Raw genomic sequence first — 17,711 nt, 5'->3', positions numbered from 1 at the left:
ACTTCGCTCAATTCCGGCATATTAAAACATGAAGTTTATTAAGACGAGCATATTAAAAAACAACAATCTTTAAAATCAATCTTTATCACACAGCTAGTGTGTGCGATATAATATATATAGAAGAGAGGAGATATATTATATGAACAACTTCTCGGGATTGTAGTGTCTGCAGAGGAGGGAGTGTGTTATAAAATGTTTGGTTAAAAAATCGGGGGTATCTTGGTGGCATTAAAACGCAAATGGGATATATATCCTCAAATAGATATGTATTCTAAAAATGTTAAAAACAAGGACTAATATTATAAAAGATCAATAAAAATGTGTATAAAAGGAATTGGTTAGAAATCACTAATAAAACAGTTAAGATCAAATTCTATGTTCAGGCCTTTGGGGGTAAAGGAATCCATCTTAAAAATCCACTTAGATTCCATTTTGCTTAGGGTACGGACTTTATGGCTCCCTCCCCAGTGTTTTTTATAGGGTTCTATACCCCAAAATTTCAATTGAGTTGGATCTTTTCGATGGTATTTTGCAAAATGCCTGTAAACATTGTGTTTGTCACTGCCCTTAATAATACCTTTCACATGTTCTTTAATTCGGATTCTCAGTAGTCTTTTTGTGCGACCCACGTATTGCAGCCCACAACTGCACTCTAAAGCATATACTGCTCCTTCCGTATTGCAGCATATAAAGTCATTAATTTTGAAATTGTTTCCATTGCTTGTAGCCGTAAAGTCCAGAATCTTCTTATTAGGTTGTTTAGTTTTTTGGCATGCGAAGCATCTTTTACACGGGAAGAACCCCTTTCCTGTGAAAAATGAAAATACCTTTTTTGGGGGGTCTACAATATTCTTTACTATTTTATTTCTCACTGTAGGCGCTCTTCTGTAGACAAATTTTGGTATTTCAGGGATGTTTCCTTTTAGATGTTTATCTGGGCAATTTATCTGTAAAATTATTATTCTTTTCTTTGTTCCTTAATAGTTCTCCTCTTTGTGTATTCTTTACTTCTTCGATCCTTTTCTCAATGAATTGTTGCTCGTATCCTTTATTGACGAATCTCTGGCCTAGGATTTGGGCTTGTTCTTCATAGTCTTCATTTTTCATACAATTTCTTTTTATCCTAAGTAGTTGTCCTTTCGGTATGTTCCAGGTCCAATTTTTGTGGTGGCAGCTTGTGACAGGTAGATAGCTGTTGCGATCGACTTCTTTGAAGTATGTTTTGGTGTAAATTTTTTCTTTTTCTTGTTTAATGAGTAAATCCAGATACGTTACTTCTTCCTCGCTAATATGCCAGGTTAGTCTAATGTTTTTCTCGTTGTTATTTAATTTATTTAGGAACTCTTCTAGTGTTTCTTTCGATCCATTCCAAAATAATAGGCCGTCATCTATAAATCTATTGTAAAGGACCAATTCAGTTGGTTTGTCCTTATAAATTGCTTCTTCTTCCCATTGGGCCATAAATATGTTTGCGATACTTGGCGCAAACTTCGCGCCCATCGCGACGCCTGTTTTCTGATGATAGTAAGTAAATTTTGGGGTATAGAACCCTATAAAAAACACTGGTGAGGGAGCCATAAAGTCCGTACCCTAAGCAAAATGGAATTTAAGTGGATTTTTAAGATGGATTCCTTTACCCCCAAAGGCCTGAACATAGAATTTGATCTTAACTGTTTTATTAGTGATTTCTAACCAATTCCTTTTATACACATTTTTATTGATCTTTTATAATATTAGTCCTTGTTTTTAACATTTTTAGAATACATATCTATTTGAGGATATATATCCCATTTGCGTTTTAATGCCACCAAGATACCCCCGATTTTTTAACCAAACATTTTATAACACACTCCCTCCTCTGCAGACACTACAATCCCGAGAAGTTGTTCATATAATATATCTCCTCTCTTCTATATATATTATATCGCACACACTAGCTGTGTGATAAAGATTGATTTTAAAGATTGTTGTTTTTTAATATGCTCGTCTTAATAAACTACATGTTTTAATATGCCGGAATTGAGCGAAGTTCTAATCCACTTCCGGGTTGTTAGCGAATATCCCGATGGAAGGAAATAGTTAATAACTAGCAGCTCCCATTAGTATAACAAGCAGGCGGGCAGAGAATCGAAAAATGGCCGAATGAGAACTTCCGCCAGGAAGTAATATAATAGAACTCCAAAAAAATGGCGGCCGGTCAACATCCGGTTTCTCCGCTATAAAATACACGTCACTCCAGCTATAGCCACTCCCTGAGGAAGTCACGTGATCTCGTGACGTAACGCGTAGGAGGAGCCCTATACCCGGAAGTGACGTTACGACGGAGCCCGATCTCCACAGCGGCGGTTGTTTGCAATACATGCTGATTTTACTCCGTTACAATGTAAGTGCAAACCTGTATACTTGAAATAAATAGCTTGATATACTGCACCATGAAAAGTCTTTGTTTCTGAGGCACAATAAGATCGGATAAGGAGGATAGGATTAGGAAAACGAACCGGACAAACAGTCATAGGAATCCAAGAAGTCTGTTCCAAAGAGGGATCAAGGACCCGGAGTGAGGCAAATAGAGTCCATAGAAAAATCTGGATAGACACGAAAGGCATATTTGTCTTGCCTATAAGGTGAGAGGCTAGAGCACACAGAGGTGACACACAAGGTGAAGGAGATCACAGTCACTGAATTAATTATTCAAGCACGGTCACAAAGAAGAGTCTTTGACACAAGTTTTCTTTGAAATTGATTGTTTTTTGGACTATCTTAGTCGATATTGTTTACTTTAAATACTGCAACTGAGCAGTTCACGGATTGCTTTTTTCTACACCGTTTTATTATAACCAGCATGCAGCACTTTATTTGAGCACATTTATTTTATTTACCTCTATGAACTGGATTGTAAATGAACACTGTATTTTATATTATATTACATTATTGATACGTTTTTATGTGCAAAGAAGAAGTATTTTGATATTTTATTCAATATTTATTTATCTATTGATACACATATTGTTTTGATTAGCACCACACACCTGCACCTTTATCGACATTCTTTGGAATACAGAAATGTTCACACATTTACTATACCGAGCACTTTAGATCAAAATTTGCACACAATTTGCTTATCAACTTAAATAGAGATCTATAAGAGTTAACCCCTGAAGCGCACCACTACTTCCACAACAATATTCTTTACTGTTTTAGTATCAGTCCCAGTGGAGCTGCAGCAGGGATTCTCTTGTCACCTCAGATAGCGCAGGGATCATACACACCCTTTTGTTATAGAGGTGCATTGTTGTTACCCTAGAGCAGGACTTCAGAACATATTTCCCTCTACTCTTTCTAACACATAGGGGGAGGTGTTTTGAAGTCCAGTGAGAAATGGAAAAAACTGTAACAGATAATAATCTGCAGAGGCAGAAAGCACAGAAAAGCTCACTGGATAGCACAATCACTAAGTGTTTGTCGTTCACTTCGATAACAGAAAAACAAAAGGCCTTAAGTGTCGGTTCACACTATGGCGATCCGACTTCGGGGGCGACCTGTGAAGTCGGGTGCACCGCGACTATGGCGCGACTTGCACGGACTTCACATAATGGAAGTCAATGCAAGTCGCTCCGATGTCGCCCCAAAGTAGTACAGGAACTATTTTCTAAGTCGGAGCGACTTGAGTCGCTCCTATTAGAATGGTTCCTGTAGCACAGAATGGATCGCGACTTGTCAGGCTGACCAGTCGCCTGACAAGTCGCGGTAGTGTGAACCGGGACTTAGTTGTTCATTTGTATTTTAAATTAAACAAAAATAGGTAGATACTGTTGGTGACCAAACATTTGTTTTTCTTTTCTTTACTTCTATTTTTTCAGGCCCAAAGCATCTTCCTGTTTGTTGAACATTCTGGTCCAGATAAATGATCATCTATAAGCTGAACCGAACCAAGCTGTAAAATGGCCTTTTATATTTTCATAGATATATGCTAGATGTGCAAAAATAAATAAATGTTATTACCCTTAAGGTTTCCTTCAAAGTGACGTAAACTCTCATCCCCTTGTCCCAAGTTACAGACATTTCATCTCCAAGTATGAGGATAAAGAAGTTTCCAGACTGGAGCATATCAAAACCGGTCTCGTCACTCAGAGGCTTTCTAATGGTGACCTGAGGAGTAATTACCACAAAAAAAAAATGCATAATATGTAGTTCACACACAAACTGTCTTAAAAAACAAGAGTAAAACATCAACGCTGTATAAAAGTGAAATAAGGTTCCATGAAGTGCTTTTTAGTCAATGTACACATTGACAAATCTTCCCAGATCTTCCCATTCACCTGTTCAAGATCCAAGCTTCATCCACCTTCAATGCAACATGGGTAGGTTTTATGCTTCACAGTAGTGTAACTGTTAGTTTATTCATATGTCAATGCCATGGAGAGGGTAAAATCCAGATTCTTCAGCTAGAATCCAAGAAAATTTTAGCAAACTTACCAATCAACCTAATACTTTAAAAAGTGTATGAAAACCCTAAAGCTGACAACAGTAAGCTTCTTCAGTGCTCCGTTGGTTTGCCTATCTTATAGATCGAATAGGAAGCTCACTGGCTAATTGAAGGAACATGCACAGCAGACTGACAACCCTGCTGCCAACTAAGAGACAGTGGTGTAGTGTTGTCCACCTGCAACAGGAAGTGCTGTAGGTTAGGGCATGTGCGTCCTTTTGCAGTTACCTTGGTTGGCCCCTAGATGCCTCAGAGCTGGAGAGTGAGATTTGGCTTAGAAACCAAGTGGGTAAAGTGTCCTCCCTGCTCCAGCTAGGAGAGGGGCACCCTGTGTGAGTTTATATTAGGATGACGGTGAGCTGGATAGTTAGGTGGTTGTCATAAAGAAAGTGATTGCTAGTTTTTCCTATGAGTGCAACAGTACGGAAAGGATGTAGGAAAGAATCCTGTATCAAGGCTGTATTGATAGCCTTCACCCGGGGGAAAGCCACAGGTAGCTAGAGGACTTGTACAGGTGCATCTCAAAAAATTAGAATATCATTGAAAAGTTAATTTATTTCAGTAATTCAATACAAAAAGTGAAGCTCATATATTATATGGATTTAATACACACATAGTGATATATTTCAAGCATTTCTTTCTTTTAATTTTGATGATTATGGCTTACAGCTAGTGAGAACCCAAAATTCAGTATCTCGTAAAATTAGAATAATACATGAGACTAAAAAAAAAAAAAAAGGATTTTAAATACAAAAATATACTGGCTTACTGAAAAATATGTCCATGTACAGTATAGTATGCACTCAATACTTAGTTGAGGCTCCATTTGCATGAATTACTGCATCAATGCGGTATGGAGGTGATCAGCCTGTGGCACCGCTGCAGTGTTTTGGAAGCCCAGGTTGCTTTTATAGCAGCCTTCAGCTTGTCTGCGTTGTTGGGTCTGGTGTCTCTCATCTTCTTCTTGACAATACCCCACAAATTCTCTATGGGGTTTAGGTCAGGCGACTCTGCTGACCAATCAAGCACAGTGATACCATGATCATTAAACCAAGTATTGGTATTTTTGGCAGTGTGGGCAGGTGCCAAGTCCTGCTGGAAAATTAAATCAGCATCTCCACAAAGATGGTCAGCAGAGGGAAGCATAAAGTGTTCTAGAATTTACTGGTAGAGGGCTGCGCTGACTTTGGACTTGATAAAACATAGTGGACCAACACCAGCAGATGACATGGATTCCCAAATCATCACTGACCGTGAAAACGTCACACTGGACCTTAGGTAACTTGGATTCTGTGCCTCTCCACTCTTCCTCCAGATTCTGGGACCTTGATGAAATGCTAAAGTTACTTTAGTCCAAAAAGACTTTGGACCACTGAGCAACAGTCCAGTCCTTTTTCTCCTTAGCCCAGGTAAGACGCTTCTGACGTTGTCTCTGGTTCAGGAGTGGCTTGACACAAGGAATGCGACAGTTGTAGCCCATGTCCTGGATACGTCTGTGTGTGGTGGCCCTTGAAGCCAGTGCTTTTACAGCCAGTGCTACAGTGCCCTACAAGCTGTAATCCACTCCTTGTGAATCTACCCCAAATTCTTGAATGGCATTTGCTTCACAATCCTCCCAAGGCTGCAGTTATCCCTGTTTCTTGTGCACCTTTTTCTACCACACTTTTTCCTTCCACTCAACTTTCCATTATTATGCTTGGATACAGCACTCTGTGAACAGCCAGCTTCTTAGCAATGACCTTTTGTGACTTACCCTCCTTATGGAGGGTGTCAATGACCGTATATTGGACAACTATCAAGTCAGCAGTCTTCCCCATGATTGTGTAGCCTACTTACCCAGACTGAGAGACCATTTAAAGGTTCAGGGAACCTGTACAGGTGTTTTGAGTTAATTAGCTGATTAGAGTGTGACACCATTAGAGTGTGACACCATGAGTCTACAATATTGAACTTTTTCACAATATTCAAATCTTCTGAGATACAGAAATAACTATAAGCCATAATCATCAAAATTAAAAGAAAGAAATTCTTGAAATACTTTGTATATCACTCCGTGTGTAAGTTAACGAATCTATCTATCTATCTATATATATATATGAGTTTCACTTTTTGAATAAAATTACTGAAATAAATTAACTTTTTGATGATATTCTATTTTTTTGAGATGCACCTGTCTATATTGGGACTAATCACATCCCCCAAGGGGAAATCCTTGATTCTGGAACTTTCTGGGGGCCTCATGCTCATAGTACTGGGAGTACCCAAAAAGTCTGGGAGTCTATTGCCTAGAAGTGGCATGAAGGAAGGAGAGCTCTGCTCCTAAGAAAATATTTGAGACAGAAAGGCCCGCCTACTTCTTTCACGTGCTTCCACATGGCATCTGAGGACAGCAGTACCAGATCTGCAGTGAATGCCATGTTGGAACCAGGCCTCAGATTCCTCATTATTGGAAGGCTAGAGTATTACCTCAGAGGGATGAAAGGATGGCTGTTCCAGCAAACATTCAACAAAATGAGCCCATGGAAGTTGAGTCTGGAAAGCAACAGAGGATGACTGCAAGTTGCTGAAAGCTCTGAGATCTGGCCTCCAAATGTGGGACTGTAAGAGGGCTGTGGGATTTTTCTCATCAAAATATTATGCCGAGCCTCCATAATTGAGAGGACTGAAGTCAGCAAGGCTGGGAAGAAAAGAACTAGATAATGCTGAACTCTCTCAAAATAAGGAGGGCATTATCTGAGGTGCTGGGGTTTCTAATGCACGTTGTGAAAGCTCACTGTGTGCAGTGAACTAAGAGTAAATAATTTCATAAAAGGAGAGGAACCTGTACAACTGTGCGAGACTGAAGGGAGGGCTAGAGTTCAACTTTAAGAAAATTTTATACAGTGAGGATATCAAACTTACTTAAAAAACTGATTTTAGGTTTACATATATTTTAAGATTGCTTGTTTATCTGTCTATCTGTAATACAGACCTGTTCATTTGCCAGCTCAATTTCACCATTTCTAAAGTAAATCGTAATTTTTTTGGAACATTTCTCTCCTGTGAAACCACAGCCCACATTGCCAACAAGGATACGGAAGGATCCAGTTCCTCCATTGCAGTAATCCTAAAGGAAAACAGAATGTCAACTTTAGAGACTTTCCTTTATGTCATGATAGTGTTAGCCACAATCATAAGGCTTGCCTGGATATTTTTATACTCTAGCAATTATGTGCTTTTTTCTGTTCGGTTTATACATCGTCATGGACATTTATGGGTAAAGCCCCATCAGGTTGTTACTGCCAGTAACGCCCTTAAAAAATTATTAACTTTGAGTTTTATGCAGATGAGTTTTAAATACATACAGCCTGGTGACCAGTATATTTTAATACTTCAACATCTATTGGCAAATAAAAGAGAATCTGTATTCACCTTTTTAGGGAGCTGAGGTTAATTGGCATATGGCAGTCATGGCGAACCTTGGCACCCTAGATGTTTTGGAACTACATTTCCCATGATGCTCAACCATACTGCAGAGTGCATGAGCATGATGGGAAATTTAGTTCCAAAACATCTGGGGTGCCAAGGTTCGCCATCACTGGCATATGGTATACACTCTGGCACACCCAAACCACCATGCAATAAACAGTCATAAAAAAAAACAGAATGCCATTAGTGTGATTTTCTTTTTTCATTCTCTTATTCAACTTCAGACTATGCCACGTCAGATTAACACTTACCTGAACCATGACGTACTGACAGTCACCTGGGAAATTATACTTCATACCATCAAACGTCAAGTAATGGGATACTCCTATGGCTGAACATGTGCCGTCACATACTTTGTTTGTGCACTGCCATTTCCTGTCTCTGCAAACACTGAAAGAATAAAAAACACATAAAGAATTAAAGACTACTGGCTTGTTATGACCCCAACCTATAATAATACAGAGGTGCTTGCTCCTAAACTTCCATGGTTTTGGGACCAAGGCTGTCCAATGATGAGCAGAACAAGTGTTCTAACTTCATGTTGACTTCACTTGTATGTTTGCGTGTGACCTGGAAAGCATTGAAACCCAAAACAAAGATAGCATTTTTAACAGTAGGCCAAAAATGGAAGCCAATGTATTTCTCTCACTCTAGGTTGTCCTCCTTGAAGCCCAACTCTGAACTTTGAACTTAGTCATATTTTACCCCAACCTTCTCTGAAGGTCTCCCAAGCTATCTGTTATTCTATTTTCATACTCATCTTTTCTGAAGTTTTTGGGCTTGTTAAGTGATGCTGATGGATCTTCTTCCTAATTCTGGCCAGTCCTTAATGATGCAGAGAGCAACCATGACATGATTAGGTCAGTGCCACTCTTTGCACCATAACCTAACTAGTGAGTAAAGCTGCAGTGGTGACGCCAATGATGCCCTGCTCTCATGGTATGTCCTCAGTCTTCTGGATCACTAAAGACATCTTGTGGTGAATAAAAAGTATACTACAGGGAGCAACTCCAGTCTGTAAGTGAGTATTGCAGTTTGGGCTGCTGTTTTTATTTATTTACATAGGTCAGGGGTCCAATAAAATGAAAATACCCCTGAGTTGGGCTTTAAGAATGAAAGTGGCGAGGTATCTGCCCATCCTCAGACCAACAAGGGACATCAAGATGACAACAACATGTTAATATGACAATTATTCAGGCGTAAAAAACTTTGACCTCCATAAGAGAGGAATAAGAGAGAGAGAGAGAGAGAGATCTGCCCTTTGTAGCATGGTGGAAATGCTGTGTATACAATAACAGACCCCCTCCTGCTGCTTGATGCCCCTAATATCACCCCCCCAGGGATGTAAAATGCTAAGTAATGTAAGCAATGTCTAAATCAGGAGCATTGCTTACTATTATCACATTAAAGTAAGAACAGATCTTTCCTGCAGCACCATCCCAGGTCCTCAGTATATTTGAAGAAAAGGCCAGCCTGCCCCAAAAGCTTATACTACAATCTATTTAGTAAGACAAGAAATGGTATGACCCTTAATCCAAAATTATATTTTGTATAACTGTAAAGAATTACTGGAATAGATTGGAACTTTTTCTTTTATACTTCTATTTGAAGATTATGCATGGTAAGTTAATTAGTTTTCCTATTATCTTTGAAGAACATATTAAAATAAATGTGTAGAATGTGAAAGCCACACAGATTACAATTGTAGTGTTTACCCTAGGGGTCCATTCACACCTTGTTTTTAATGTGTTGGCGCATTTTTTGTAAAGGCATCCCATTCACTTAGAATGGACAGTCAGGAGCCTCAACGCACAAAAAACAGATGCCGTTTTTTTTTTTTTTTTGGCAAGGCAGCATTTACATTGCGTACTATAGCCAGGTCCAGTTTTATTTACTGTATATTTACATCGGGGTGACAAATGGTAACACACATATACAGTACCACGCGCTATGGGGGTTTCAATTAATTTATTACAGGTACTATTATAGCACCGGTATTTTACATATACAGGTACAGTACATCTCATAAAATTAGAATATCATCAAAAAGGTAATTTATTTCAGTAATTTTATTCAAAAAGTGAAACTCATATATTTTATATAGATGCATTACACACAGAGTGATACATTTCAAGCATTTCTTTCTTTTAATTTTGACAATTATGGCTTACAGCTAGTGAAAACCCCAAATTCAGTATTTCAGAAATTTTTTCCTGGTATAGGGCTGCTCTGACTTTGGACTTGATTAATCACAGTGGACCAACACCAGCTGATGAAATGGCTTCCCAAATCATCGCTGACTGTGGAAACATCACACTGGACTCATGTAACTTGGATTCTGTGCCTTTCCACTCTTCCTCCAAACTCTGAGATCTTGATTTCCAAATTAAATTCACAATTTTCGAAAGTCAGTGATGATCTGGGGAGTCATGTCATCCACTGGTGTTATTTTAACTTTTTGATGATATTCTAATTTTACGAGATGAACCTGTATATATTGCACATTCACATTAGTCCCTGCCATCAAGGACCTTACAATCTAAGGTCCCTGACTCACATTCACACATACTAGGGCCAATTTAGACAGGAGCCAATGAACCTACTAGTATGTTTGCGAGGAAACCTAGGCAGGCACAAGGAGACAAAGCATACCCTATGCAGGTAGTTCAATGGTGCTGCTAGGCTAAGTGCTAACCACTTAGCCACTGTGTGTTAATGCAAATTAACACAGCGTAAAAGAATAAATAGGACCTCAATCTTTTAGTAAGATGCCTATTATGCCCCTTTTTTTTTTCTTGTACAAATTTTTTTTATTTTAAGAAAAGGCATAAACATACCTCAAAGCAAGGTATATGCGTACAATACGAAAAAATGGAACATATGAAACAGGCAGCAGCAAAACAGGATACAAACTTAGGGCGTAAGCCAAACTTAAAACACTGTAGACTAAATAAAGTTTAGTAGCAAAAAAAAATTGATAGATAGGGACTTTTTGCCAAGTCATTGCATTTATGGTATAATATCTCTTTAAGGCCTGGTTCACACCTATGCAGATTGTGGTTGATGCTTTTTACTGGTGCATTTTTTCACATACGTTTTATAAGCATTTTTAATGTGTTTTTGATGCATTTTGCATTTTGTGTTTTTGGGAGGTGTCTGTTGTCATGCAGGAGAAACCAGCAAACACACAACAGAAATGCATCAAAAACTCAAGCATTGCACTTTTGATGCATTTTTGTTGCATTTCTATTGAAGTCTATTAAAGTCTACCAAAGGGCAACCTTCTGTGGGAAAAAAAAGTTTATGACCCTTTCCAAAAAACGCACCAGCAGAGATATGAACATGACCCATAGGAAACTATGGTAAATGGACTGTAGTGCTTTTTTGCAAAACTAAAAATACACTGAAAAACACAAAAGAGTTAACTATCTGGCTGATTGTTGTAGATGTCAGGTCGTGTGTGACTTCTTCCTCTGCAGATGTGTCAAATCCTGTATGTTTGGGTATAAATGCTTCTGCAGAGGACTGGCCCTGGGTCACTGTTGACCTGTGGGAACTTGTCGGTCAGGACACACTGCTGCAATGTGATCTCTGTTCTGCTTTCGCTACGTTAAAAAGGCCCATCTTAAGGACTCTAGTTACTATGGACATTTGTTGCTATAGACATTAAGGTAATACAAGGTAGAAAATGTTTAGGTAACAGCATCGCTCCCTCATTACCCCCCATACTTACCCTCACTCCCGCTCGATCCCGTGTTATTCCCGTCTGTAACGGCTCTATCCTCTCGCCCCACTCCCTAAGATTTTGCTGAAGCAGTGGGAGTCATTGTCTCCCACTACTGTCAGTCAAATGCTGTAACAAGGGAGTGGAGGGTGGGGCAGAGCTGCGCTGTGTGTGTCTATGGATGCAGGTAGCGTTCCTCGGGATTGACCCGCAGATGTGCTACAACAGAAACTGGCTTACTATGGTGGCACACTGAGATGAGGAGGAGCGCCAGTGGGGGACCTTAAAAAAGAAGGATAGGGGCTACTTTTTACAAATCCATTGCACAAGGCAGGCATGTATTTTGTGTTTGTTATATTTTTAAAAATGACTTTACAATCACTTTGAACCGTTGCAACCACTTCAATGGCTTGCAGTTTCTAACCTGCCCTCTAGGGGGCGAACTCCCAATTCCCACTACACTGTTCCCACTCTGCTGGTGAGATCTCAGCAGTGAAGTGCCCACACATTGTGCCCATTATGAGACTCCTACCATCCATGCTGGCATTTTATTATTTTGATATATTTTATATTGTGAAGGATGTAACAGGAGGAACAGACATTGGAAGCCAGGGGCTGATTCAGTCCTGAAGGCTCCGCCTTTCAATAAAATATCACATTTTGGTGGATAAATTGACCCTTTATGTAAACATTATAGACTATGTTCTACTGAAATCCAGTTTACATTCCCCTTAAATCTAGGATTTTTTGGTTGTGGTATTGGCGGGGGTTACAGTAATGAGCACTTAAAAAAATTATGTTCTCCTTGACCTTCTTTGCTATGTTTCCCTTCATAGAATGTATGTAGAAAAAACAATATAGAAAACAACAGATGTTTAGTTACCTCTGTAGAAAACTATTTATTTAAAAAATAAGCTGAACTATGCAGTTGCGCCCTAATAACGAATTTATGAGATGCATTTACCAAAACGCATTATCGTACCCAAAAGGCCGGTCATGAAATACAATAGGGCTATAGTTGAGCAACAATGTTTTCTCTGCAATTTGGAGGTTATTTGTTCCTGATATGTTTCCAAATTAACAGCAGATTTAGGGTAAATGGGATATTATCGGAAGTGTGTTTACTGTTTATTATGGTGACTGGGGAGTCAGCTGTACACAAGCATTCATAAAAGCAAGGCGTTTTGTACTGAGGAAAATACCATGCAATAATAAATACAATTTGATCAATCTGTCCTATAACCCCTTCATGACTGGAGGTATTTTGTGCCCTTTGTCACTCTATTCCCCTTTTTGCACCATTTACTGTGACTGTTGATGGTAATAACAGCATGGTTTGCGAATATGCATATGAATGTGTATGCGTGCATTTAATTCTGCAAACTCCAGAATGCAATTCTGTGATCATTGCTTCTACAAATGTGTTTGAGTACATATACACTTCCACAATGTGGAAGAGTAGATCTCTTCCCAGGCTGTATGATCTTTACCTTACAGTGTAAATCTGTGTCAGTAAGTCAGTAAGGGATTAAAGGGTTATTATAGTGCTGCAAGCTCCAGAACGCAATTCTGTGGCCATTGCTTCTACAAATGTGTTTGAGTACACATAAATTTCCACATTGTGGAAGAGCAGATCTCTTCCCACACTGTATGATCTTTACCTTAGAGTGTAAATCTGTGTCAGTAAGTCAGTAAGGGATTAAAGGGTTATTCAAATTATTTTATAGTTTTATTGAGACATATACGTATGCGATTATGATGAGCTTAATACAAAATATTTTATTTGTGAATGCTTATGCCTACCATTGTATATGTTTATTCATCTCCTTTCTGCCTTCTCTGACCTACCATCTGTTTCCTGACTATGTCTGTTTGCTGCCTGCCCTGACCTCCTGCCTGCTTTATCAATGTTTCTTTCTGCCCCCTGCCTTGGCTTTTCAATTTGTTCCTGACTATTTTGCTTGCTGCCTGCCTTGATTTCCCACCTGATTTCTAACTATGTCTGTCTCCTAACAACTCTGACTTCAAGTCTGGGCCCGGATCCACATATGTATGTTGCCTGCTCTCTCCTGTCACCTAGCTCCTAATTATGTCTGTTTGCTGCCTGCCCTGACCTCCTGCCTGGTTTATGGATATTTCTTTCTGCCCCCTGCCATGGCTTTCAAATTTGTTCCTGACTATTTTTGTTTGCTGCCTGCCTTGATTTCTCACCTGGCTCCTATGTTTGTTTGCTGCCAACTCTGACTTCCAATTTGGGTCTGGACCACATATTTCTGTTGCCTGCCCTCTCCTCCCACCTAGCTCCTAACTATGTCTGTCTGCTGATTGCTTGGACTTTCAGTTGGGTCATGACATCATACGTCTGTTGCCTGCCCTCTCCTCCCAGCTAGCTCCTAACGATGTCTGTCTGCTGCCTGATCTGACTTTCCCTCTGGATCCTGACCACATATGTCTGTTGCCTGCCCTCTCCTCCCACCTAGCTCCCAACTATGTCTGTCTGCTGCCTCCTCTGACTTCCAGTCTGGGCCCTGACCACAAATTTCTATTGCCTGCCTTCCCCTCCCCTCCCACCTAGCTCCTAACAATGTCTGCCTGCTGCCTGCTCTGACTTCCGGTCTGGGTCCTGACCACATATGTCTATTGCCTGCCCTCTCCTCCCACCTAGCTCCTAACTATGTCTATTTGCTGCCTGTCCTAACCTCTACCTGGTTTATGGATGTTTATTTCTGCCCCCTGCCCTGGCTTTCCAATTTGTTCCTGACTATTTTTGTTTGCTGCCTGCCTTGATTTTCCACCTGGTTCCTAACTTTGTCTGTCTGCGGACAGCTCTTAATCTGAGACTGGGTCCTGACCACATATGTCTGTTACCTAGTCTCTCCTCCCAACTGGCTCCTAACTATGTTGGTCTGCTGCCAACTCTGACTTCCAGTCTGGTCCTGTACCACATATGTCTGTTGCCTGCCCTCTCCTCCCACCTAGCTCCTAACTATGTCTGTCTGCTGCCTGATCTGACTTTCAGTCTGGGTCCTGACCACATATGTCTATTGCCTGCCCTCTCCTCCCATCCTTCTCCTAACGATGTCTGTCTTCTGCCTGCTCTGATTTCCAGTCTGGGTCCTGACCACATTTGTCTGTCGCCTGCCCTCTCCTCCCACCTAGCTCCTACCTATGTCTGTCTGCTGCCTGCTCTGACTTTCAGTCTGGGTCCTGACCACATATGTCTATTGCCTGCCCTCTCCTCCCATCCTTCTCCTAACAATGTCTGTCTGCTGCCTGCTCTGATTTCCAGTCTGGGTCCTGACCACATTTGTCTGTCGCCTGCCCTCTCCTCCCACCTAGCTCCTACCTATGTCTGTCTGCTGCCTGCTCTGACTTTCAGTCTGGGTCCTGACCACATATGTCTATTGCCTGCCCTCTCCTTCCACCCTTCTCCTAAAGATGTCTGTCTGCTGCCTGCTCTGACTTCCAGTCTGGGTCCTGACCACATTTGTCTGTCGCCTGCCCTCTCCTCCCACCTAGCTCCTAACTATGTCTGTCTGCTGCCTGCTTTGACTTACAGTCTGGGTCCTGAACACATATGTCTGTTGCCTGAGTAAGGGGGTCTCTCCCCCAAAATGCGTAATGCTTCTCCATTGTGTGGCGTCAGCTGGGATACCGGGCTTATTTGCCGGATTTATTCTGACTTTGTGAGTACATTACTGTCCTATGATTTTAATAAACGGTTTTGGAGGTAATGCACTAGGCGTTTGCACCCTCTTGTAAATGTTTTTACCATTTTGTTGCTCCTAACTATGTCTGTCTCCTGCCAGCGCTGACTTATAGTCTGGTTCCTGACCATATATGTCTTATGCCTGCCCTTTCCTCCCACCTGGCTCCTAACTATGTTTGTCTGCTACCTGCTCTGATTTTCTTTTTAGGTCTGCTACCTGTCTTCACTTCCCTCCTGGTTCCTGATTATCTCTGTTTGTTGCCTACTGTGACATTGTACCTGGTCCAATGATGCCCTTGCCTTACAATTTGGCATTCTGCTCCCCTGTAGCTTATCTCTCACCAGTGTGGTAATTCTGAGGAGTTCTAAATCTCCTTGCAGAGAAGCATCTTCCACTAGTAAATCAGAGGGTCAAACAAAACCTGTGATAATGAAACTTGAGTGTGTGTGTGCAATGGATGTGAGGATATTGAGGGACAGTCCACGGCTAAAACATGGGGGTAATTAAAAGTGCTTTTACCAACCTCTAGACATAAACAAGTAAGACTTTTCCTAGAGTTGGGCTTTACATTATTAAAATGCAAGCTTTCAAGATAACTTAGTGTAGATCCCTTCTTCAGGCTTCAGTGTATTTTTAATAGGTACAATATGTTAAAACTCTTCTGGGGAACTGACTGATGTGAATGATTCCTATTGCTGTATAAAGTCCTGTGCCATGTGTCATTGCAATATAAAGGAATAAAAGAAAAACAAATGGTACACCAACCATGTGTTGCAGTCAATTTCCACTGACTCTCCAGGAGTGTATTCCTTTCCTGCGTGAGTACATGGACATCTGGATGGATAGATGCACCTGGAATTATGACGGACCTGGAAATTCAACAAATAGCAGTACTGTCACTGTTCTTGTGTTCAACAAGTACAAACAGAGAGTTCTGTATAAAGATCTAAACATGTCCTCATTCCAGTTACTATGTAATACACAGGCTTCATAAATTAAAGGAGAAGTAGGGCAAAAGCTCTTTTAGCCCTACCTCTCCTGTGAGTCACAGGAGTGCAATTAGTTCTGCACTCCCGTGACCTGTATTTAGCCAACAGGGGAGCTAAAATCTTCTGTTGGCTGATGTTACTCAGCTGGTCCAGGCTCTGGAGAGATCCCGACTTTAATGTCAGGATTCACCCAAATCCCTGATCAGCAGCTGACTCAGCCTCTCAGTGCACTGTTGAGAGCCTGAGCCAGCCACTTTGCCCTCCTCTACAGCCCAGCGCTCCAGTGAGCGCTGGAGGGGCAGAGCAGAGAGATGTGACTGATAGTCATCAGCTCTCTGCTCACTGAAGACTGAGAACTGAGCAATCAGCAGTCTTTGATCTCTCCGTTCTTGGTCTTAGAGGCAACGGAGGACAGATGCAGCATTAGACTGATGCTGCAGACAACCTAGGTGAGTATGTATGTTGTTTTTTTTTCATTCCCAAACTTCTCTTTTAAACCAAAAACTTTCTTTACCTTCCCTGACTGAGACAAATCTTCCTTCATTTGTGTCTCTCATGTTTCACATCGCAGACACTGCAGCTCACAGTGGGAGGGTGTCAGCAGCAGAGGCAGTGTTGTCAATCCACAAAGCCATGGCAGGACTAGGTGTAGCCAGGTTGTGACTGACAAGCTACAGGCTCCCACACCCCATGCAACATTATTTCATTCTACCACAAGCAAGTACTGCCTACATGAGAGTGGCTGTTGTGTTACACTATGTGATTATTATTTCTCTGTGTCCATAACTTGGTTTATCATTGTTCTGTATCTTTAAAGTGGTTGTAAAGTCTCGTTGTTTTTTTTTTCATTAAAAATAACAAACATGTTATATTTACCTCCTCTGTTGCAGTGGATTTGCACAGAGCAGCCCCAATCGTCCTCTTCTCGGGTCCCTCTTCTGTGTTCCTGGTCCCTCCCTCCTGTTGGGTGCCCCCACAGCAAGCAGCTTGCTATGGGGGCCCACGAGCTGAGTCACAGCTCCGTAGGTCCATTTAGACACGGAGCTGCGGCCCAGACCAGCCCCCTTCTATTCTCATTGGGTGAATGGCTTTAAATGACAGCAGCAGGAGCCAAGGGCGTCTCACTGTTGTCTCAGCCAATGAGGAGGGAAGTCCCAGATGGCCGAGACATTCCTACAACAATGCTGGAGATAGAGGGACCTCAGGTAAGTATTAGGGGGGGCTGCTGCACACAGAAGGTTTTTTTTATCCTAATGCATAGAATGCATTAAGATAAAAAAAAACCTTCTGCCTTTACAACCCCTTTAAGCTGTGTTCTTCTGTCTAAGCTGAAC

General features: G+C 40.9%; 1 protein-coding gene across 1 annotated transcript in view; it reads right to left on the bottom strand.

The window, feature by feature from the left end:
* The window catches only part of VWF (von Willebrand factor), a 276,575-nt gene that overhangs the window by 168,069 nt on the left and 90,795 nt on the right, over positions 1–17,711 (bottom strand). The window contains exons 19-22 of the mRNA XM_082255011.1: positions 16,154–16,257; positions 8,206–8,344; positions 7,458–7,592; positions 4,003–4,149 (exon numbers count right to left, since the gene is read on the bottom strand). Coding sequence (XP_082111137.1) covers positions 4,003–4,149; positions 7,458–7,592; positions 8,206–8,344; positions 16,154–16,257 — 525 coding nt within the window. The remainder of the gene's footprint in view (positions 1–4,002; positions 4,150–7,457; positions 7,593–8,205; positions 8,345–16,153; positions 16,258–17,711) is intronic.

The sequence above is a fragment of the Pelophylax lessonae genome (assembly GCF_965119305.1).
Source record: "Pelophylax lessonae genome assembly, chromosome: 4".
Taxonomy (NCBI): Eukaryota; Metazoa; Chordata; class Amphibia; order Anura; family Ranidae; genus Pelophylax; species Pelophylax lessonae.
The sequence above is the reverse complement of the archived record's forward strand: the minus strand, read 5'-3'. Positions and strand labels throughout refer to the sequence as shown.